This window comes from Nanorana parkeri, unplaced genomic scaffold (genome assembly GCF_000935625.1).
Source record: "Nanorana parkeri isolate BGI_ZX_2015 unplaced genomic scaffold, ASM93562v1 scaffold369, whole genome shotgun sequence".
Classification (NCBI taxonomy): domain Eukaryota; kingdom Metazoa; phylum Chordata; class Amphibia; order Anura; family Dicroglossidae; genus Nanorana; species Nanorana parkeri.
Genome location: NW_017306637.1, coordinates 301,277 through 324,805, shown reverse-complemented (window position 1 = coordinate 324,805; position 23,529 = coordinate 301,277). Strand labels below are relative to the sequence as shown.

The 23,529-nt window shown below is 43.6% G+C and overlaps 2 protein-coding genes across 2 annotated transcripts in view; one reads left to right on the top strand and one right to left on the bottom strand.

Annotated features, from left to right (window-relative positions):
• GLT8D2 (glycosyltransferase 8 domain containing 2) overlaps positions 1-14,606 on the bottom strand; it is a 22,214-nt gene extending 7,608 nt beyond the window's left edge. The window contains exons 1-8 of the mRNA XM_018558932.1: positions 14,415-14,606; positions 11,421-11,461; positions 11,228-11,321; positions 10,033-10,206; positions 9,297-9,414; positions 7,292-7,376; positions 5,281-5,393; positions 2,119-2,285 (exon numbers count right to left, since the gene is read on the bottom strand). Of these exons, the coding sequence (XP_018414434.1) occupies positions 2,119-2,285; positions 5,281-5,393; positions 7,292-7,376; positions 9,297-9,414; positions 10,033-10,206; positions 11,228-11,321; positions 11,421-11,461; positions 14,415-14,446 (824 nt within the window). The 5' untranslated portion in view covers positions 14,447-14,606. The remainder of the gene's footprint in view (positions 1-2,118; positions 2,286-5,280; positions 5,394-7,291; positions 7,377-9,296; positions 9,415-10,032; positions 10,207-11,227; positions 11,322-11,420; positions 11,462-14,414) is intronic.
• Positions 14,607-23,407: 8,801 nt separating this feature from the next.
• The window catches only part of HCFC2 (host cell factor C2), a 26,785-nt gene continuing 26,663 nt past the window's right edge, over positions 23,408-23,529 (top strand). Inside the window, exon 1 of the mRNA XM_018558918.1 lies at positions 23,408-23,524. The gene's annotated coding sequence lies outside the window, so the exon portion shown is untranslated. The remainder of the gene's footprint in view (positions 23,525-23,529) is intronic.

Here is a 23,529-nt window from a genome sequence, read left to right as displayed (position 1 = left end):
AGAGGGACCTGCTGTTAGGGAAAGGTCTGTCAGACAGGGTGGTTTCCACCCTCATATCAAGTCAGAAGCCTTCAACCTTGGCAATATACAACAAGGTGTGGAAAGTGTATTCTGCATGGAGGGCAGACGGGGATCACTGGAAACTCACTAAAGTAGTTTCAGTGCTGGAATTTCTACAGGATGGCGTGGAAAAGAACTTGTCATGTAGTACCCTCAAAGTGCAGATTACAGCACTGGCTACGTTTTTAGAACACAGGCTGGCAGAAGAACCACTGATCAAGAGGTTCCTTAAAGCGGTAGCCAGGGCAAAGCCCCCAGGTACAAATCATTTTCCCACTTGGGACCTGTCGGTGGTCCTGCGTGGGTTCCTACAAACCCCTTTCGAGCCAATAAGGGAATGTTCACTGAAAATCTTAACACTAAAGACGGCGCTCCTAGTTGCCATGGTCTCAGCCAGAAGGGTCAGTGAGATTCATGCGTTGTCAATACTAGACGCATACTGCAGAATTCTACCAGACAAGATTATTCTAAAACCGGACCCGGCTTTTCTCCCTAAAGTGGTCTCGGTATTTCATAGGACCCAAGAAATAGTGATTCCTTCATTTTGTGCTAATCCAGCAAATGAAAAGGAGGCTGCGCAGCAGGGCATCGACGTGCGTCGCTGCGTCCTGGAATACCTGAACAAGACTAAAGAGACTCGGAAGTCCAATAATTTGTTTGTGCTGTTTTCTGGCCCTAAGTCGGGCCTAAGAGCATCCAAGAGCTCCATAGGGAGATGGATTAAAATGGCTATACACCAGGCATATGTTCTACAAAACCTGGAAACGCCACAGCGGGTGACGGCACACTCCACGAGGGCCTTGGCCGCCTGCTGGGCAGAAAGAGCTGGGGCTACCCCACATCAAATTTGCAGAGCAGCAACCTGGTCCAGTTTTGCTACATTCGTCAAACACTATAGAGTGGATCTGACGTTAAGCCAAGATCAGGCTTTTGGAAGGAAAGTGCTGCAAGCCGTGGTCCCGCCCTAAATTGTGAGTATGGTGCTCGTTTATCCTCTCTAATGCTGTCCTGGAAGGTGACTATAGAAAATCGGAGTTACGTACCTGGTTCTAGGAACCTTCCAGGGCAGCAGGGATTCCCACCCGGTTAATGGTGTGGCTTGCTGTGAGATGCCGTACTTTCGGAGTTGACGTATATTTTTATACATATGTATAATTCGGTATATGTACAGCTTTATTGGGGTAGTGATGTGGTATCCTTCGGTTCTTGTGTTTTAACTGAAGTGTGCTAGGCTGGGACTCTTTTTATTCTAGGTGTGGGTGATGTTTCCTGTTTCCGGTGGGAGGAGCCTATCTCTAATGCTGTCCTGGAAGGTTCCTAGAAACAGAGTTACCAGGTACGTAACTCCGATTTTTGCTGATACTCGCTCCATGGCTCTGAGCGCCAACAATCATCCCACGTTCAAAGGCTGTTAAATCGCGTTGTTTACCCATATCTTCCGAAAAAAATCACTTCTACTGTCGTGGTAAACAACCTGCTTCCCTACTTATAATGGTCTGGCCCTCTAGCAACTTCAGCGCAAAATTATAGCTAATTCGCCTACAAACGTCAGGTGGTCATAATAATCTGGCCACTCAGTGTATAAATCCTGTATAATAATAATGATAATAATAATAATCCTGCGATTGCTGGTGAACTTAATTGCTGATAATTTTGGATATGCACGGCGACATCCATGGACATCACTACGAGCACCACTGCTATTTCTAGCACGAGTCCTGATTGCTGTATACACCAGGAGACATCTTTGTTTACTGATCTGTATAGAGAAGGCCATCTTGATATAGGTGATTTTCAGGAGGAATTCAAGGCAAAAGGTATTCAGCGTACTGCTCAGGCACAATTAATATTTCTAAATATTTCTAAATAAATTTTTGGGTTCAGCAATACTGTAATGTGCGTGTGGTAACACCCCGCAACCCCCTATAACAGTGTGGAGGGTCCCTAAGTGAGCATTTAGATTTTACTCATTTGTGATTACTTTGGATTTTGTTATTTTGTATACCCTTAGAAAGAACATAAGCATTGCATTAATTAAGCATGCGCTATGTGACTTACTCTACATTCTTCTTCATCCATGTTTCCAGTTTCTTTGTGATGTGCTGTTGTCTCCACTCAGTCATGTTGGCTACAAATACTCCTGGGTTAAAGGAACAAGTGCTTGGGCTTATGCCCAGCTCCTGAATAGTTTGCTTCCTGTAGTCAAGAAATCCCATAAAACTGTTCTGAAAGAGAAGACATGATATGACATGAACACTTTGCTTTGGCATATATGTGCAATAGCATGTATTGCCAAAAGAATAGCAGCCAAGCACTTGTTGTGGCCTATATAGTTAGATAGGGATACTCAGGGCCAGATTGACCATAAAGTTGCTTCCTTGAGCAGCCACTTCCCGAGGGGTGGCTAAAGTTGCAAGTACTGAGTCGTGATCTGGCTTATGATAAACCTGGCCCTGATTGCTAGCCACTAGTGCAGACAGGGTCTTTTACTATCCTGCTCTGGTTAGTTGGTGTTAGGTTGCAGTTATATATGTGACAAGTCCTACAGAAGATTGTGCTGTGGACTGTGCATCTCACTGCAGTGTGCTTAGAAAAAGTACTGCATGCCATACCTTTTTTAAGGGCACCACACCGGAGAGCCGTGGTGTGAACCAAGCCCATCCATGACAAGGCAATTTGCCTTGTCTTGCGTTTGGACTGCACTGGAATAAATGGCCAGCACAGCCTGACGGCAAATGGTGTGACATTGAAAGCGCTTCTAGTTAAAAAAAAGCCTGGCATATTGTTTGTACTTGTACAGGAGTGCCAACAGAAGTAAAGCTGCAGGTTTATTTTTATAGGGGTGTTGAAAGACTGGAATCCCATCTAATGTATGTTACAGGAGCTAGGAAAGCATCTCCTGTATAAACAAACTTACTTTTCAATACATCATAACAATATAATGGTTACAATGTATTTTGTAAACAGGAGAACTATGAGGTGAGTGCTTTTCACTCACCTCATAGTTCTAGCCGACCTGTGACAATGAAACTGTCACAGGTCAGCCCAGTAGATTGGGAAGTGAGCGAACACATACCGGTGCTCGCTCACTTCTCGATCCTGTCACTGCAGAGAGCCGTGACAGGGGAGGGGCTGGATTCCCCCCCTCCCCGCTCCGATCCTCCAGCGCTGACTAGCGGAACGGACAGGGGAGGGGGCGGGTACAGCTGGCTCTGCCTCTAGATAGGCAGAGCCAGCTGTCACTCACGCAGCGGGGCGGATCCAGACATAATTGTCAGGATCCGTTTCAGCTGCGGCGTCTCAGTATACCACGAGCTGTAGCTCGCAGTATACTGACGGGAGGACACTAGTTTGTGTCCTCCCGTTACCCTTAGGAGAACTATGGGGAATAACCCCATAGTTCTCCTTTAATGTCCAGATCAAAGGAGATTCCTTTGATCTGCACATAATATCAGCTAAAGCAACCTAGCAATTCAAATTGCACCTATTTAACCTCTTAGTAACCTTTGCATAATCAACCCTAATTAAAGAGGACCTTTACCCATATCTTTAAACTAACAACAAACAAACCTTTAGAATTGTTCAGTAATGGCAATCTACAAACACATGACTTGTATTCTTTACATACCTTATTTCTCTTTTATCTCCCAGTCCTCTGACAGTGACCATGTTAACTAAGGGCAGGTTACTAGATCGCCTTTACTTCCTGGAACTCTGGCACATGTGACAAGGACATGTGACCATACACATTATCTCAGGGGTAGAAAATGCCTTTCCATGAGGTCTTCTGAGATTACAGATGAGATTTCCCAGCAATGCTCTGCTGATGTAACCTCCCAGGATGCAACCCTTTGGCACTTACTGTACATCATTTGTGCCAGAAGTGGACCAGGAAGTAGATTAACTCTATTTTTAGGTAAATTAAAAACATGTTTACTTAACTAATGAGGTAAGATTATGTTAAATCAGCAGTTTTAGTGAAAGGGGGTAGTAGTCCACTTTAACTTCTTCCTCCCCTTTTCCTCATAATTATTGTATTGTTGTTGTATTATTCATATTTTTTTTGTTTTTAACACATTTATGTGGCAACTTATTAAGACATTTTTTCTTAAAATTTCAATGGTAAAGAACTTTGTTATTCTCTGTACTAGATATGTCATTTTAGTTTCAATTTTTTAACAGACAAAACAGGGGCAGAGCTTGGAGGGAGTCATGTTAGCAGGTATGGCTTAAAGCACCAGATTTTCAGCGCTTCTAGACTCCCATGATGTAAATCCGGCCATGAGGATGTTACCATTGTAAATGAAACCTAAGCAGGTCAAAGTCAGTGCCATAACAATGACCATAGCAGCTCATGCGGCAGCTATGGACCCTGGGGTAGGAGGGGAACCCCATTAGGGAGCCTGTTAAGGAAAACTAAACAGGTGCGTTTTTTACTATAGAAGGGCTCAAGTTCTAGTCACAGGTCCCCCTCTGTGCAGTAAAAAGCATTGCTTATCTGTCTTAGCAGCGTAGATTTATTGCCCTCTGAACTCTTGCTACAGAAATTGACCCACTATGCCTAATGTGGTTACAAATCTCAGAGTTAAAACCTTATCCCCTGGCTGAGGTTTTTAGTTTAAAAAATAAGTTAGAATTTAAAAAAGTTTGTGTTGTAGAGTAATTGCAAGAGCATTAATAATGTTATCACCATATCAGATATATCATTTTGATTATGTTATTATCCAATGCATGGTCCCTAGTAGTGTACTGGCAATGCTGACAGCTCTCCTGATGTCTGTCCATGATTTAAGCATATTTTATATTAAGGTCAATGACATGTATTGTCACAGTTCACACTGCCATGTACTACAGACAACTGTAGCACTGGAGTGGCCCCATTAAAATTTTGCTGTAGGGACCCATGATTTTTACTTATGCCCCTGGTCACAGTATTTACCATTATGTAAATCTTTTTTATTATTAATTTAGGTACATTTGTACAGAGCCATATAGAAAACTATTAATTGTCCATTTTTGAGTTATGAATGTTTAAGGGTATTTTGGAAAGGTGAAATAAATCCCTACCCCTTGTAATGATAAAGACCACCCGCTCATAACAGCCCAACCTGCAGATCCTAGTTATAAAAATGTTATGTGGCACAGTGATGTTCTGAGAGTTGGGTTTATGACATCTAAAGAACTAAGAACCACTGTCAACTTTGAACATTGATCTAGTACCTGTATTCCTATTTTCATGGCAATTTCCTGTAGTGATGGTAAGTCACAATCGTCAGAAAATGCAGCAACATGCCCCTTTGATAATTTTGTGTTGTAAAGTTCTTGAATATCACCTGTGAATGGAAAACACAAAAAAATGTCTAATATATTTAAATGAAGCTTTATAAGAAAATTAGTTAAGTTTGTTCTAAAGGTGCTCATACACCTTCCAACCATCGCACGACTTTCATCCTGCGATGGTTGTAAGGTAATTAAAAGCTTGTACGATCTGCCCATCTTGGACAGGCAGATCATACTTGCGATCATCGCATGCCCTCCCCGCTGAGAGGAGGGCTTGCGATGATTCAAATGCTGAGCGGGCAGTGTACTTGCGCACACTGGCCCGTGCGGCATTTGTCTCCCAAGAACGCCACTAACCCGCCGAAAATCGTAGGATTCTCGGCGGGTTTTCAAACCTGCTCGGGAGACAAAAGACGTGTGACCTTACAGTAGAAATGGTTGCACGCCTTCCATACACTTGCCTATTATCGTACGATCGCAGGATCACCCGCGATTATCGTACGGTAAATCGGCAGGTGTGTGGGCACCTTAACACTGCCTATGTTTCTGATATCATATCTTAACAGCTCTTAAGCAGTGAGGTTGAATAGGGCAAGTTATGTAGTTAATCTACACATCTCTTTATTTAATATTAACAAAAATATAATAGAGCATGTCTGTGAAGGTTCTCATTCATCCAGGTCATGGTATATCTGTAAAAAATAAGTCAAGGCAACTGGACTTGCTGTATTTTTCTTGAAGACTTTTCACTAATCATCTAACCAGCTTTTTCAATTCAGAATGACTTGTACACAAATTCTCTGGGAATAAATACGGTGAATGTTGCTCCAATCCACATAATCTGTTAGTCACAACCAGGTGTTGATTGCATTTGCTAGGAGGTGTTATTAACCTGCCCAGAGAGTGGTGTTAAAACAGCATTGTCTGGTGCAGACAATCGATGTCTCACTCTTTTCTCCCTCCAGAGATCGGTGACTGTCATTATTGTCAATATATTGACAATATTGTCAGGATCTTTCCCAGCTGCAGAGTGGCTCTGCGCTGTCAGCATATAGTGGGCAATAGCCCACTATTTGCTGAGTTTTGGGTCACAGGAGGACATTACTAAATGAGTAAAAAACAGAACTAACGCCAAAAAAAGGTTTGGCCATAGTTCTCTTTTAAGCTTTGGGTGCCAGATAACATTTGAGACCTGTAAGTGTCATACAAAGGAGTCTTTTTTGTTAAAGGTTTCGAACTGGCCATAGACTTTTGAACCCTTCTCAACAATACAATGTTTCTAGGGCAATATATACCATTAATAAGCATTTCTGAGGTACAAAACAAACCGACAGGTTAGAAAACTTTGCTTGATCGTTATTGTTTCCTCTGGTACCAGCATTGTATACATTTGTCTCCCAGGAGGGTTTCTGTTTATGGCCAGAAGTTTTATTACACCATAGACGGGAGATTGCGCACACGCATAATGACGTCATGTGTACTTCACCACCGTCTTGGTGATGGATGCCGTCAAGTGGAATAAGGTAAGGTCTCCTCCCCTCTTGTGCAGCTGTCGGGCTCTCGGTCCATGACCGAGTGCTCAACTTTTCAACCCCCTTGTGATGCCACTGTTCCTTAGATCCCTTCATCACGCTTTATTGACAATTATATAAATCCCATCAATGGGATCGAAGGAATCCCAAAAACATGGCTCCTTCAATAACTTAAGTTAGCCAATAAAGGGTATCACCTAAAGTTATTAAAGATGGAAGATTTTGATATTCCTTAAATCACTTTGTTAGTCTTTATACATTGAGAAATATATAAATCCTGAAAAAGGGATCTAAGGAATCCCTAAGTGTGCATCTTCAATAACCTAAGTTAGCCAATAAAGGGTATCACCTAACTAATACTAACTTACAAAAGTACTATTGGTATGATAATATATAATTATTAATAAAAAGAAACCTACCTAATACAATGATATCATCATCCAGATAAATTACTTTCTCGTGTTCCTTGATAAGCAGTGGTAGGTAGAAACGTACAAAGTTCAGCTTTGTGAATAAAAAAGGTAATGGAAAAATAAAAAATCCATAAATACTGATGTTATAAAACTGCAAATAATATTACACATTTTACAAATACAGTATATTGTGGCTCTACTTAAAAGAGAACTATGGCCTAATCTTTTTTGGCCGTAGTTCTCTTTAGGGTCACAGGAGGACATATAATAATGTCCTCCTGTGACCCAAAACTCAAAAGCATATAGCGGGCTATTGTGCACTATATGCTGACAGCGCAGAGCCGCAAAAAGATCCTGACAATCTTCCTGATTGACAGATGGCTCTACCTCTCTAGAGCCAGAGCCAGCAGTGCCCGCCTCTTCCCTGTCTGTCTCTTCAGTCAGAGCTGGAGGAACGGAGAGGGGAGGGGAATCCCTGTGGGGGTGATGGCTGACAGTCGCTCCTCTCTGCAAGGAGAAGATCGGGAACTGAGTTATCAGTGGTACGTGATTGCTCAGTTCCCGATCAACAGAGCTATAATTATGGAAATGAGTGTATTTCACTCTCCCCATAGTTCTCTTTTAAAGCTTAGTAATAAAAGCTTGTTGAAACAGAAGCCTCTGAATACTTACATCTCCGGCAGTGGGTTTTAAGCACTGTAGCCTCCAGCAGTATCTTTACATCTAACACCCTTCTGAGTGCAGAGCCGTAGCTAGCTCCTTTTGCGCCCGAGGCAAGAAGGGAAAATTGTGCCCCACAAAAGACGTGGTGTGCGGTATGTGATGTAATGAGCCCCGCCTACAGAATGGCGGTGCGCATGTGCAGAATGTGCTGGTGGCCAAATCCAAAATAGCAAGAATATTTGTTTCGTTTGACGAAACTAATGAAAACATTTTTAGTTTCCATTCATTTCGTCAAAAACAAATGTTTAGTCTTTGCACATGTCTAGTAATGTGTGTGCGTGAGGGGGTATTTTATTTTTGTTACAATTTTTTTTTACTTTTGGGGGGCTCCGGGGAAATATTAGGGGTCTAAACAGTTCAATTTTGAAATAGAAAAAGAGATTGCAGACACAGAGTCCTCTGCCCATACAGGTGGGGGGGAGCAGCAGGGATCCGAGGAGAAGCTTGAGCCTGTGCCGCTCCTTCTCCCTGCCGAGCCGTGGCTGTGTTGGCCGGCCGCCGCCCCCGTTGCCAATGGCGCCCTGTGCTCACCATAGCAACAGGGGCGCAGTCAGGCTGGCCCTGGCTGCGCCTCCTCTCAGTTGCGCCTGAGGCGAGTGCCTCACTCGCCCCATGGTAGCTACAGCCCTGTCTGAGTGTGTTGGATGCCTGGTCCCCTGTTGCAAATAATGTTATCTGGCAGTGATGTCACAAATTAATTTTGTAGTGATAGAGGGGCTGGAACTTCAGTGCGTGGTGAGGGACGCAGATATCCAATGCTCATGGAGACTGTAGTGCTTGAAGACAGCGGATTTTGGACCTGCCATCTGCTGAAGCATTTAGGGGGCTTCTATTGCAGTGAGCTTCTACAGCATTTTTTTTAATCGACACAGTGGCTATAAGGAGCGGTATTAGGAAACAACATAATGTTCACTGAATGCACCAAATGGTCAATGATAAAGGACCTGTACCAATATAATCACATCAAAATGAAATGATTCAGTGGATGTCTGCAGCTTACATAAAGAAACACAGGGTAATTGTGCGCATTTGTCTTCCAAAGTACAGAACCTGTAATGATGTGTAATATGTAATAATATACAGTATATGTAAAAATGTGACATTGCAAAGTAAAGCAAAATGACAACACATCTTTTTATAATGCATTTTTTAGGTCCTGCACACTTGCCTTGTAGCCAATTGCCAGCATGCAGTGTTTTATGCAAAATGTGTTTCTAATTCATAATTCTAATATTGTCCTTAATTCAGAAAGTATTTGCAGTGCAATGTAGTTGGCATATCTGCTTACTGGTTGAAGAAGCTCCGGGAAAGCTGTATCAGGGCGAATTTTTCCTTTAAGTACCACTGGGTTAAATTCTATAATTTTAAATCTAATGTCTGATAGATGAGTGCCTTGAATCCATTTCCTAAAATACAAAATAAACTGTCACAATTAGAAAAATAAGTGAGTGTGAGGTCTACTTGAAGCAATTTATACAGACTACATACAGTGTGCTTATATTAGCCAGGTTGCTAGAGATCCAGTTTGTTCACATGCACATACTTGTTTATAGGCTCAATTCACCAAGCTTTACAGGCTAAGATAAGAATAAGGACTTTTATTTTAGGGCTCCGTCACACCTGCATGTGCAGAAGGCAGACCAGTTTGTGCATTATGTGGGACATAACATGTGGTTGCTGGTGTGACAGAACCCTTAATTCTTTGACTGTAATTTCTTAAATGTAATTTTTCAAATCTCAGAATTGTGCCTCTTGCACCATATTTTATCAAGCAATAGGGGGGAATTTACTAAAACGGGAGCAAACCAATCAGCTTCTCTCTTCAGCTTGTTCAGTTAAACTTTGAAAATGAAAGATAGAAGTTGGTAAAGCATAATCTTATGGCTTTGCTGTCCTCCATAGCAGCTGTAGTAAAACAGCATTTGGAATCTGGTTGCTAAGGCAACCATAGTACTTTGCATTTGCTGTTATAAATGTGACCATTTTTGCTTATTTTACAATTTGCAATGGATGAGGACACTCACCTGATATGAACTAAACTGTTTCTTAGACCAATAATATAAAAGAGCACATTGGCATTAGTGTTGCTGTATATGCTATTGATTGCAGCAATAGTGCCTCCCATCCGGCCTGAAGGTGCACAAATGACTACAGGAATGACATCCTCCTCCTCCTCTTCCTCTTCTATATCTGGATCTGGCGTAAATATAATAGAAATTACATATAAGCAACACAAGCTTAAAGTAAAAACACTGGATATGAGAAATCATTAAGAATAACCAGTTTCAAGTTTTAATATTTGCAGTTGTAGAACTATAAATATAAAAATGTATAATTTTTCAGTACCTGGCACCCAACAAACTATGTTCTAATTCTACAACTTCCATTGCATCATACAGAATGTGAGCAGCGGAAAAAATATAACATGAAACAGGAGGAAGTCCCACCAATGTGCATTTCAGGGGAAGAGCAATAAATGTTCATAGCAAATATATACATTTATAGAAGTTTACATAGTCCTGCACAGAACTGTAAGGCTAGAGAAATAGCAATTAGGAAGACATGCCTGGAGTTCAAAATAATAACACATACACCTTTAAAAAAAAAAAAAAAAGTGACTGCTTTGTATTGATTGTTTTTATGCAGATTTTTTAAAGCTACTGATATTTGGCTCTAAGATCAGCACTACAACTTCTTAAAGTAACAGCACTTGCTGTAGCAGGCTGGCAACGCTAAGGCATTGTCTCATGATTAGCATCAGTGCTGCCAGACTGCTGTGTGCACTTCTTCAGTTGGCTGTTGGCCTCAGAGCCCCCAATAAGGGGGTACAAGCAGCCCCGAAATATGTGATCCGAGCCCCATTGGGCTGGCTCTGTCTGTGTCTCCCTCTGCTCATTTCAGTCACATTGCAGTAACTCTGCAGTGTTCCAAGCCCACCAATCTGGCAGCTGCCAGTGCCATCCCTGCCATAGATTTGATAGGCAGCCCAAATAAGAAGTGTATAGATCACCCTGCTGCTAATTGCAAAGCTAATTGCAACTGGTTTACAATAAATGATTTGCTTACAGAAACGGAATACAGTAAGGCATAATGGTAAACATATTGAAAATTAGATTTTTCAGTTAAGACCCTATGTAAGCTTAACTTTGCTAATCCAAATGTGTGATAGAAAAATTAACTGATGTTATATGTGTCTTGAAAATAAAATGTGTTGTTTTACCTTCATCTTTGGTGATAGCAGGCACCTTATAGATGGTGCTATACCATATGCCACAAATTGTCAACAAAAGAAGAAGAAGCAGTATGTGATTAACTGAAAAAAAATAAATAAAACAATTTTAGTTACATTAACAGAGAAAATCATAGTTTGAATTCATATATTTTCATGGGGTAACAATAGTTGGCTACTTACGTTTCCTTAAAATAGCCATAAAGTTGAACATGTAGAAGCACCTACAAAATATATAATACATTTAAAATGCATAGAGTAGTACACAAAACTGCTATTCTCTTATATGTTATTAAAAGCGAACAAAAAGTTAGACTCTGATAGGATAGTGAATCTCTCACTGGGCCAAGGTTCAGTATCTTGATGGTCGCTCCCGCTAGCTGTCAAAATACCTGAACAGTCTGATTGGTTGCAGGCATTGTTCAGGTATTTTGACAGCCAGTGGGGCAGACCAGCAAGATACTGAAGCTTTGCCCAGTGGTAGATTCCTCCATCCGCACAGTTTAGCATAGATGGAGGAATCAGTTGCACTTTTCCCATCTGACCATAGAAAATCTGCAGATAATCTATAGGTGTATGGCCAGCTTAAGTGATCTGACTACACTTTGGTACCGGTTGCAAGTGGCACATGTTGCTGGTTGTTGTTATAAAAAAATCTGCTACTTTTCTCTTGAGAGTTAAAGTGACACGAAGGCCTGGTTCACACCTGGGTGTTTTACAGCGCGTTCCTACGTAGGAACGCGCTGTAAAACACCCAGGTGTGAAAACCAATAATTGCCTATGGGCATGGTTCCCAGCTGGGCGTATATCACCGCGTAGGAACACGCTGAAAAACGCCCTACGCCCAAAGAAGTACTGGAGCTTCTTTAGGGTGTTTTTCCGCGCGTTTCCATTGGTATTCGCGAGTGTGGATCGGGGTTAACAAAGCGGTACCCCGGAGCCACACTCGGGAATAGAGCGTACAGGTCTTACCTTGTCTGCGATCCCCGCTGTGTCCTCCGGCGGCTGCCGACTTCTGGGTTCCGTCCCTTGCGAGCGGCCGCGTCGCAGGGGGGCGGAGCCGGCGGGAAGTTTGAAAGTGAAAAAAAATATATATTTTTTTTAAATAGAGAAAATAAAGGAAAAAACTAAAAACAAATCATACCGCCAGTGACGCGTGTTTCACTGAACGGAAAAACGTGCTAAAAACGAGCTGAAAAAATACGCCTAGGTGTGAGCCCAGCCTAAACTCAGGAGTTAAATCTTGAAAATGTATTCAAGAACCTCACTTATGAGCAAAAATGTATCTTATTTGTGTATCACTCAGCTGTAGATCCTCAAATCATCTCTGAATTGGTGCCGACCATGTCCTTCCTTCTGGAGGGGTGCTACTTTTGCTCCCCACGGTCCCTGTGTGTGTTGTAAAGTAGACACTGTTCCAAGCTCGCTCCTGTGATGGACTACAATCTCAATACAAATGAGTAAACTAAACATGAGATTAAGGTGTGGGGAAGTCGTGCGACCTCTACTACTGTAAGGTCGCACAACTTTTATCTTACGAACATGTTCAAAAACCCGCCGAAAATCGTACGATTCTGTGTGTAGCATGTTCGTAAGATAAAAGCCGGACGGGCCGGTGTGCGCAAGCGCACACTGCCGTTCGGCATGGTGGTTATCGGAAGCCCGCCCCCCAGGGGGGCGCGGCTTGCGATCATCGCAAGTACGATCTGCCTGTCCAAGATAGGCAGATCGTACGTTTTTTTAATTACCTTGCAACCATCGCAAGACAAAAGTCTTGCGATGGTTGTAAGGTGTGTGCCCAGCCTTCCACGTCTGTGTGGCGTGCATTCAGTGGCGTAACAATCGTCATAGCGACCCAGGCAGCCGCTATGGGGCCTGTGCACAGGGGGGCCCGGCCAGGCATCCCTCTGATGCCGTGTGGGCCGCCTGGGTCGCTATGGCGTCTCTGGTGCTGGCTGTCACTAACATAGCTCAGCAGCTGCTGTGAAAGAGAACGTTCCCCCTCACAGCCGCTGCGGAGCTGTGTCAGTGACAGCCAGCAGATGCTGCAGAAAAGGCCGGATACACCGGCGTTTGCAGTAAAGAAGGAGGCGGTGCCCGCTTAACAGCAACCCCGCCTCCTCTCACATCACTGGTCAGCGATCTTAGAGCAGGTGGGGCCAGTGATGTAAGAGGAGGCGGGGCCCATCTATGGAAGGAGGCGGAGCCCGGGAACGGAAGAGGAGGCAGGGGGCCCGGCGGCGGTGACCACCACTGACAGGTTAGAGGCGTGCAGCCCAACTGAGACCTTGCAGAGCCCACCATAGATAGTCTATGGTGGGCTCTGCAAGTGGCATAACTAGCAATCAAGGGGCCCCATACAAAATTTTGCTATGGGGCCCTGTGATTTCTAGTTACGCCCCTGCGTGCATGCCTGTAAACTGGGAGGGACAGGTGCTGTGTGTGATTGCGCTCAGCAGCCTGTTCTTTCCTCTGGGAGGATGCGGTTGTACGTTGTCATACGGACATCCATCCTGTCTGCGTTCAAGTGCAGACACCCATACCCGCACAGATGACAGGGTACAGCTGCGTCCTATAGGGAAGAACCGGTTGCCGAGCGCAATCACACACAGCACCTGTCCCTCCCGGGATCAGCTGTTTACGGGCATGCAAGCCACACGGATGTGTACGCCCAGTGTGAATGAGGCCTTAAGGTACTTGAATGCATTTTTAAGATTTAACTGAGTTTAGTGTCACTTTAACCTCTCCATAGTAAGCATAATAAAACAGAACTATGGCTGTGCTTTTAGTTTTTTTCTTGTGTACGGCTAAATATAAGACATGTTCCACGTTTCTAACAACTGATGTGGTAAGTATAGGCCTTTGAGTACTGAAAGGGTTAAAACAGCTGGCCGACTGTGACAAAATGTGATTGTTTCCTGTGTCTGGCAACCAAAAAAAAAAAAAATTCAATATAGGTTTAATTTCCTGCAATCGTGGTCGCTTGCAAACTAACTATATAAGTCCTCCTAACGTCCTTTTGTTCTGCTGTAAGCTGAGCTGCCATTTGCACAAGTTTAGATTATAACTATTGTACATTTACATTACAAATAAACCATGTACGCAATATCTTGCAGTCTGTTAGTATTACATTTCTTAAGAAAACATTGGGCAGTGTACCAGGTAAGATTTACATACCAAGGCGGCAGCGCGTTAACCCAAGTTGTCATCAGCCATTTGTAGGGAGTGGGCTAAAAAAAAGTTCCACGCTGGTCTGTAATTGTCATCAAGGAGCTGGGCTGTAAGTGGCGGTGTACCAGGATAATCCAGGCAATGACTGCACCCCTGCTCTTTTCCTTTGTTCCATCCAGGGTGATCGACTGCTCTGTAAAATAAGACAGAAAGAAATGACTTCCAGATGGGAGGATTTCCAACATCTGCAAAGCTCTCTAGTGTTCTGCCTTTTGCCTTCCTGGCTGGAAAATAGAACTCTGCAGCTAAAAATTGCTGCAAACTGGCTGCACTGTATATACAAATAACATGAGAACAATGGCAGACTGAGACTATACATATACAAATAAGGCTTTCTTTTGTTATGAGGACATCATTTTTTTTGTTGTCTATGTATTATAGAAACCTTACTTGTATTATCTTCCTATATTCTCCAGGACAGCTGGACACAGACTGGGTGGAAAAGCAGTATGAGACAATCAGGTTCATGCCGGCAGCTTATGACTGAGAGCTTGCTGACAGGGGGAAAGAGCAGCTTAATGACCTTATCAGTACGCTGTTGCTCTCTCGATCCTTTTCTAGTTAGTAGTACATCCAAAAGTACTCAGTAATCCGCTTACCTGCAGAAGATCACAAGATTAGATAAACAGAACAGAATAACAAGTGACAATTGTGGCCCCACCCCACACTGCAAGGGTTAAGTACTCATTTTGTCTAGGGAGCTAAAATAACAAAGTTTTACTCACCCGAACCACAATGCCGCGCTTGCTCTTAGATCAGTCCGTTTAGCCTCGCTCCCTCTTCACTCCAGCAGTCTAAAGTCCTGTGAGTAATCAATGTTCTATGAATTCCATTGCTGGAGCAGAGGAGGAGAAAGTGTGTAGCCTCACTGCAAGGGTTAGGATTTTATTTGCCCGGAGTTCTGCTTTAAACTGTATACCTGAAGTATAGCTGTGACGCTTTCACCTCCACTGATGTATGTCATATGTTGGCAGCAGCGGGCTCCAGTAAGCAGACTCCCACAGGCTATAGTAGCCAGGAGCCTGTTTACATGTGCAAAGCTGATTGTCAGCCTTTCACTAGAAGTAAGTGGGGCAGCTGTGAGCGAGATCTTACCGATGATAGTTGTGAGTGATCTAGATGTCTTCAAGTGCCTTCAGGACTTAGTTCTGATATCTTTGATCTCTATTAGTGACTTGGCCCCCAACAAATTGAGCTGCTTTTCTTAAGGGCAGCAAAGCTATTTAACTCTTGCAGAGACTCTTCTGTATTAATACTTTATGGAAGAAAAGAATATTTTGCAGACAGTTTTATTATAGCTTTCATCGGTTTGTTTAATCCTTGCACATGCACTGTTTAGTTGCACTGCATCATTACGTTTCATCAGCAGCAGTTATGCATTGCATATTATTTCACAAATCATAGAGATTATCATTATTTCTGCCTTTTTTGCTTTATAATTCTCTTTAAGCTTTGCTTCTGTTGTAAAGCAGACAGTCGGCTCTACAAGTTTAAACAGAGTCCCGGCGGCAAAGTCACGAAGGGGTTAAAGGCAAACGTTTTTTTCCCTCCCCCCAATGTTAGTGTCATCACTTACCTTAAATGATGTCTCTTAATCCGATCTTCTTCTTTCCTGTCCTTTTCAGCCTTCTCTCCAGTAAGGACGGGCTCGGGCGTGTTCGCAGCTCCACGTGCCGAGCCCGCCAGGAAGCTGACAGCGCCAATCACATGTACTGAGACTTTTCCCGATCTCTGCAGCTCTCCAGCGCTGCTGCGGGTCTCCAATCCAGCGTGGACTCCTCTGTCTTTGCTGGCACTTCCTGTCCCATGGTGTCTGCATGCGGCTGCACACGTCCATAGACTTACCTTGTGTCTCTCTGCGTCTCCCGGCCGAAAATCCGAACTGCGCATGCACCCGCCCCAAGATGCTTTGCGGCTGCCCGAGAATTTTCAGACGGAAGTCCGCAGGGAAGACACAGGTAAGTTTAAACCGCTTATAAAAAAACTGCTTATTTTAAATATATCTGCATATATCTACTGCTTGATAGCAGTAGATATATGCAAAAAAACCCAGAGGGTTTAGAATCCCTTTATGGAAGACTTAAGTGTGCATTTAGGTCTAGCAGATATCTTTACTTATAATAAATCAGCTTTACCTTGCGGGCCTGCCTCTTGTAAATGCACAGCTCTTGTAGAGACATAGTTACATAGTCAGGTTGAAAAAAGACACATATTCAGCCTAGAGACATGTTGCTACAAGTGTGAGTAGTGTACTATTATCTGTGTGCAGAAAGGTTATGCAGAGAGCAGGTGTATAATATTACACACCACCCAGTGTGTGCAGACAGTATGGCCACTTGCCGACCTAGCACAATCCACAGGTAGCTTACGGTAATTTTTTTTCAATAAGACCCAGAAGTTAAATCATAGTTTTACTTCAGGTTTGAAACATAAGAAGACAATAAGTCCTGTTTTAAAACTGAAACTAGAAACTGAGTAGCAGAGAGGCAAGGTGTGCCTAAAGACTGTACCAACTAACAAAAAACAGGAGGGGGGGGGGATAATGAAACGTACCAAATAAAAAAACAAGACAGAAGACAATATTTAAAAGTATAAGAACAAAATAAAAAAACTAAATAAAAGATAATGCATATACTGTATATGTATTTGACTGAAATACATATACAGTATATGAACTGTTTTATTTATTTATCTATCTGTCTATTCCAGGTATTATTTATATAGCGCCAACAATTTACACAGTGCTTTCCATAGTTGCACATTCACATCAGTCCCTGCCCTCAAGGAGCTTACAATCTAAGGTCCCTATCTCACATGCATACATACTGTATGATGGCCAATTTAGACAGCATGTCTTTTAACCTTCCAGCATGTCTTTGGAGTGTGGGAGGAAACCAGAGTACCCAGAAGAAACCCACACAAGCACAGAGAGAACATGCAAACTCAATGCAAATAGAGTCCTGACCAGGAAGAGATTTGCAATTCTGTTTAACCAGTCTGATGACCCAAACACCCGTCATACACAGCCAGATACCTCACTCCTTCAGACTCCTTGCCTGAAAGGAGATGCCATCATCTCTCTGATCTCTTCTCTTAGGAAGCTGTCAGTTTTAAAAATACAGCAACATGCCTAGTTGGCTTATGGTGCGGCCCCTTCATCTCTCAGCCTTACAGAGGGCTTTTTTACACCAGCAGCCGCGCTCAACCGCACGGCCACTGGTGTGTGTGACTGGACAGTGCCGATACGCTCAATCGAGCCAAATCGTACTGTTTCTTTTTTTGTTAGAACTTTATTGAAATGTCACAACTGTAATTTCTTTAAGTTCTATGGCCTCACTGTAGTGTGCTGCAGTTTCACTGCGTCTCACTGCGGTGCACTTTAAAAAAAAAAGTACTGCATATTCTGTTACAACCGCCGCTTTATGTATTTGCACATAGTTTCCTGAGACTCATCTGTACGGATAGTATGACAACCTACTGACTATGCAATATTCACAGATAGTGTTCAACTCGATAAGAAGACTCAGAGTAGAATCCAATGTAGTTTATTTGCCTTCTGAATACAGAGGATGTGATTCCTTGTCATTCTTAGAGTGAAAAGACATTCCCATCTTTGCCATTAACAGGTTAAACAGAGACCCTTTTACCTCAGAGGGGTGTGATGCAAAAAGAGGAAGAATGACTGGGAAAGTCTAGCAGAAGACTGTACCAATGTACAGAAAACAGCAGGGGTGAAGGGAAGATACCAAGTATGCACAGATTAGGCTATAACAATGCTAATCTACCACTTGTAGCTAAGTATACAGAATAACACAATGTAATGATATATGATATACAGTGTAACTGAAAAAGCAGAAATAACAAAAATGACACTGGATGTGGCAGCACACTTCCCGTCTGAAATCTTTAGATTTCACTGTAACATATTAACTGTACGGCCTTGTTCACACCAAATGCAGACCAGATCCGGTCAGGTTTCTGCACACGCAGTGCAGTGGGTTGTGCCGCGTTTTGGATGCGTTTAGGGCCGGTTTTGGTACAAAAAAAAAATGTTTTAAAGTTTAACATGGGCTTTCAGGCACTTGCATGCGTTTTTGCGTTTTAGATGCGTTTTTGATGCGTTCCAGACCACATCCAGAGCAGGTAAAATAGGGCTTGCCGCATTTTTTTCATCCGGTCTGGATCCGCACGCTGCGATGTGAACTGGAGGTCAAAATACCATAGCAATACATTGGACGCAGTTTTGATCCGGTCTGCACCTGCTCTGGTCCGGATCTGCTCCGCACTTGGTGTGAACAAGCCCTAAGACATGAGTCCATAAAGGATGGAATGTCTTTTAAAATGAAATTCAGTCAGAGAGGCCACAAAAATGTCAAACCTCGGCTGACTCGATTGGTAATCCACTAGAAATTAGGTGTTTTAATTGTCTTTGATGTCCTGAACGTGGCATCCTGGAATAGTCTATGAAGACATTAGGTCACCTGTCCAAGGGCAGCAGAACCCATAAGGTCCTCCAGGGGTGTGAGTAAGATAGTCTCTCCAGTTGGTTGAAGAAACGTCTTGATGAGTTTTGGAGATTTTGCTTGCAGCTTGTAAAGAAAAGGATGGTCTTGTATGATGACAGGAGTAGCTTGGGACTCATTCCCTGCAGGTGACTCTGTAGCATCTACTGAAGTCAGTAGTGGTTTAGAGTAGCTAGTCACACAGTCCTTGAACTGAAGAACATGAGGATTGTTGTGCAGGATCTCAGTGATAGTAGATTTATGATCATTTGTTGAAGATTTAAACTTGTTGCTGTGGTTAGCAGTTTGGAAGGTTGTCTTACTTGGAGTATGACAAGACAGTTTTTTAGTGTAGCCATGACCTTGTTGTATGATGTCCTCGTCTGCCTCCGATGATTACCCAACCTTGGTCTGTCTTTTGGGCATACACATAATTATTACAACCACTGTACAATTCACGTACCTTGTGTACTCTTAGGATGTCTCTGCCTAGCAGAAGCATAATTTTGGCATCAGGATCAAGAGGTGGGATACGGTTGGCTAACTGACGTAGATCAGGTTCAGAAAGAGCATCCTCTGGTGTAGGTATTTCATCTTTGTCATTAGGGAGTTGATTGCACTCTATGAGCATAGGAAGATAATTTCTTTCAGTCCCTTCTATGGGAGAAATGAGTAACTCAGCATAGGTTGTTCTTCCTGTGAGTTGCACTGAACCAGCACAGGTGTGCAGTGTATAGGATAACACATTTCTCTTTATGCCGAACAAGTCAAAGAATTCTGAAGTAGCGAGTGAATGACTGCTTTGATCATCTAAGACAGCATACATCTTGACTGCCTTTTCAGGTTGTCTTTGACTAAACACTTAGACATATTTTTGCATGAGTTTTACGCCAAAGTCCTTTGTAAGATGTCACTACATTTTGATGTAATAGTTGCAGGTGATTGTTCATGTCTCTTCCCGCCATGACCTGCCGCAGCTGGAGGAGGATCTATTGAAGAGTCGTGCTCAAGTGGATGAAGTGCTTTAACAGGAGTATCACTTCCACACGCCATGCAACTGATTATGGCATTACAGTCCTTTCCAAGATGTTCTGTAGAAGCATAACACTTCAAACAAACAATGCATTTCCTGAGAGGATATATTGTATGAATTGGACATAGATGATTGGGATCTTCTATCCAGGGTTGGACTCCATATTGCTAGTTCGTGTGTTCGCCGAACACACAAACGATAAGGGCGATCGGCCGCTGAACGCCCCACAAGGCAATGCGCCTTGTGAAGCCCTAATTAGCTAGCTGCTAGCTCCGCCCACATGTTTATATGTTACCGGCATCTGTCAAAATCCCATTATGCGACGGGTGTTCGTCGTGAGTGAACGGGACGGCGGTCGTTGTTGTTTTTTTTAATTACTTCTATTTATTTTTTATTTTGTCAAGTCGTCGTCATCGTGGACAACGCTGGACGCCGTGATAGACGTTGGATTACATCGGTGGACCAATTTTCCTCCCCACTCAGGGGCTTCTTCAGAGGGGTGAAGAAGCCCTCTGAAGAAGCCCCTGAGTGGGGAGGAAACGCGTCAGGGTTATGTGTGCTGTTCAACTTCCCTGCACACTCATTAAAGCTCATCCCGCACATCAGCCGCGGCATTATCACTGTCAGCTTGGGCTTTGACAGTGCGGAGACGGAGCCCAGTTGCTTGGGATTGGATTGAAGTCAAGCCTGCATTGGAACCCTTAATGCATCTAGCAGAGTCTGAGTGAAACGACCGGACGACAGCTTGCTGTACTTTGCACAACCTTCGTACTGGGAATCGTCTACCTTTGAGATTTCTGCATATACTTCTTTTGCTTTACTGTGCGGCCGCACACATCTACACGGAAATGCTTCTGGGTTAGCTCTCAAAATTTGAAATTCGAGCCTGAGGGCCAGTGAGAGCCCCAAGCAAGGGAAAAAGGCAAGGGCACTTGCATCTCTAGCCCAGCCTATCCATCCCCATTTCCTGATCCTAATTACAATTATCTATTGAAGCAAACACATCATCCAGCACTTTGGAACCTGAGCAGGACTGTCTCTCCCAGAGCTCCCTGAGCAACATGAGTTGTGAGTAACCCGGGATACATTGTATCCACACATGAGATATCTGTCTAGTAGGTGGCAACTCCATAGTATCACTTTAGTTGGAGTGCAGACCACCCATGATTCTTGTATTATTGTTACCTTAGGGAAGTTTTTTAACTGTTTTTAAATGTCTCGTTGTGGATGTAATGTTAAAACTTTTTCTATGATTAAATATTCTTACTGTCAAATCATGTATTTTCTACCTGTTTATTGAACCGGCTCCGAGTAAGGGATTTCTATTCTTTTGGGGACACCTTATATTTTGATACTCCATGCATTACCTACCGATGACCCCTGTATTCCATGCATTAACTACTCATGACATCTGTACTCCATGCATTATCTACTGATGACCAATGTACTCAATGCGTTACTTACTTATGACCCCTGTACTCCATGCGTTTCTTGCTTCTGACCTCTGTATTCCATGTATTACCTACTCCTCACCCCTGCACTCTTTATGTTACATACTCCTGATACCTGCTCTCTGATCTATGCACTTTTTACCCCTTTGTTCTGCGTTATACACTGCTGAGCCCTGCACTCTGTGCGTTATACACTCTTGACCCCTGAAGTCTGTGCGTTACACGCCCCTGATCCATGCACTGTGTGTGTTACACATGCCTGACCCATAGTAGAGTAGGCTCAGAGTTTATTTACCCATGCGTCTTCCACTGTTAGCACAATTTAATCGCACACATGATTTGCCACATTATTTAATTCCTTATAGTGCCCAGGGCACTTTGTCTTTACATCTTCAATATCTGCTTCCTCCCAAGAGTTTGTGACCAGTTGTTTCACGGCAGCTAAAAATGGGGACATGATTTTGTGGGTGTGGCTACAAAGGGGTGTGATTTACAACTGGGTCATTTGGGTGTCCCCCAATTTCTTTTTGAAAATCTGGTAACGTTGTTATATTCACCTATCTAGTGGCTGGTCTATCCTACTTCCCCTTGCCAATCTAGTCTTGACATATTGGATGTCTGTGCTCCCCCACTGCATACCATGGCTCCATCCACTAACATAGTACCATAAGGCTTGGAGGATGAAACCACAGGGAGGGTGCAGTTGGGGAGCACAGGAACTTGGCACTTCCTAAGGTCTTGTTCAGACCCAATGCAGAGCAGATCCGCTCAGGTTTCGGCACACGCAGTGCAGTGGGTTGTGCCGCGTTTTTGATGCGTTCCGGGTCATTTTTGGTAAAAAAAATAATTTATATTTTTCGAAGGGGTTAACATGGGCTTTCAGTGCGCTCCAGGCATTTGCATGCGTTTTTGATGCGTTTGCATGCATTCCAGAGCAGGTAAAATGGGGCTTGCTGCAGTTTTTTCACCGGCTCTGGACCCGCACGCTGCGATGTGAGCTGGAGCAAAAAATACCATTGGAATATATTGGGCGCAGTTTTGATCTGGTCTGCAACTGCTCTGCGCTTGGTGTGAACACGGCCTAAGGCTCTGTTCACACCTTGGCGTATCGAATAAGCGCGTTTGTACCGTGGTTCCTGGTAAAAAAAACACGTGACAAACGTGGGTTTCTGAGGGCTACTTGGCTGTATCCCAATGGAAACGCGCGACAAAAACGCAGCAAAGAAGCTCATGTACCTTTTCAGGTGTAGGCCGTTTTGTAGCGCGTTCAGAAGGGCTGATATATGGCAAGGTGTGAACCATACCCATAGAAAACAATGGGATTTTCATGTTTGAGCGTTTTGTAGAGCTTTGAACGCGCTACAAAACCTACAGGTGTGAACCAGGCCTTAAGCTTTGAATGCCGAAGAGCCTGGTAAAGGCCACAGTGCTGGAACAGAACTGAGGCAGTATATTGCAAGGAGCTGACGGGTTTATATCCATAGATAGCAGACAGGGTCTCTTGAAATCCTGCCCTGACTGACATTGAGACATGCGCAAAGTGTCTCCCATTTCCTCTTGACTCCTTTAGAATTGGACGTGGTGAAGGGGGTGTTTGCGGAATGGCCTCAGTGCTCGTCCAGTAGTTGTATGGGGGCCCCCAAAAAGTGTTTTCGCACTTGTGGTTTTGTCTGCCACAGCACACGACTATCAATACATGACCCCGTATAATAGCATGAAATGAATTAGCGATGTCCGCTATGAAAGGATGCTATAGGGAACACCTGTACTGTGTTTATCCAGCAGAATAAATGTCCGCCGCCACACAGCCATGTTCTGGTATTACCCTCCACCCCTATGGGAAGTATAGGGGTCACTTGGGGTGCCTGAGGGGACACTTCACCGCACAGCCCTTCATTGGGCTCACCACGGCGGCCCCGCCCCCCCACACACGTCTCCTCCGTGCCACAGGTGGAGTCCCCAGGCAGCCCGCACTGGTGACAGTCCCCGCCTCCCCCGCCGCTGATAGCCCTGCTGGTGACCCCGCCGCCCCGCTGCATTCTGGGATGGGGGCTCGGAGGAGGCGGCTCGGGGGC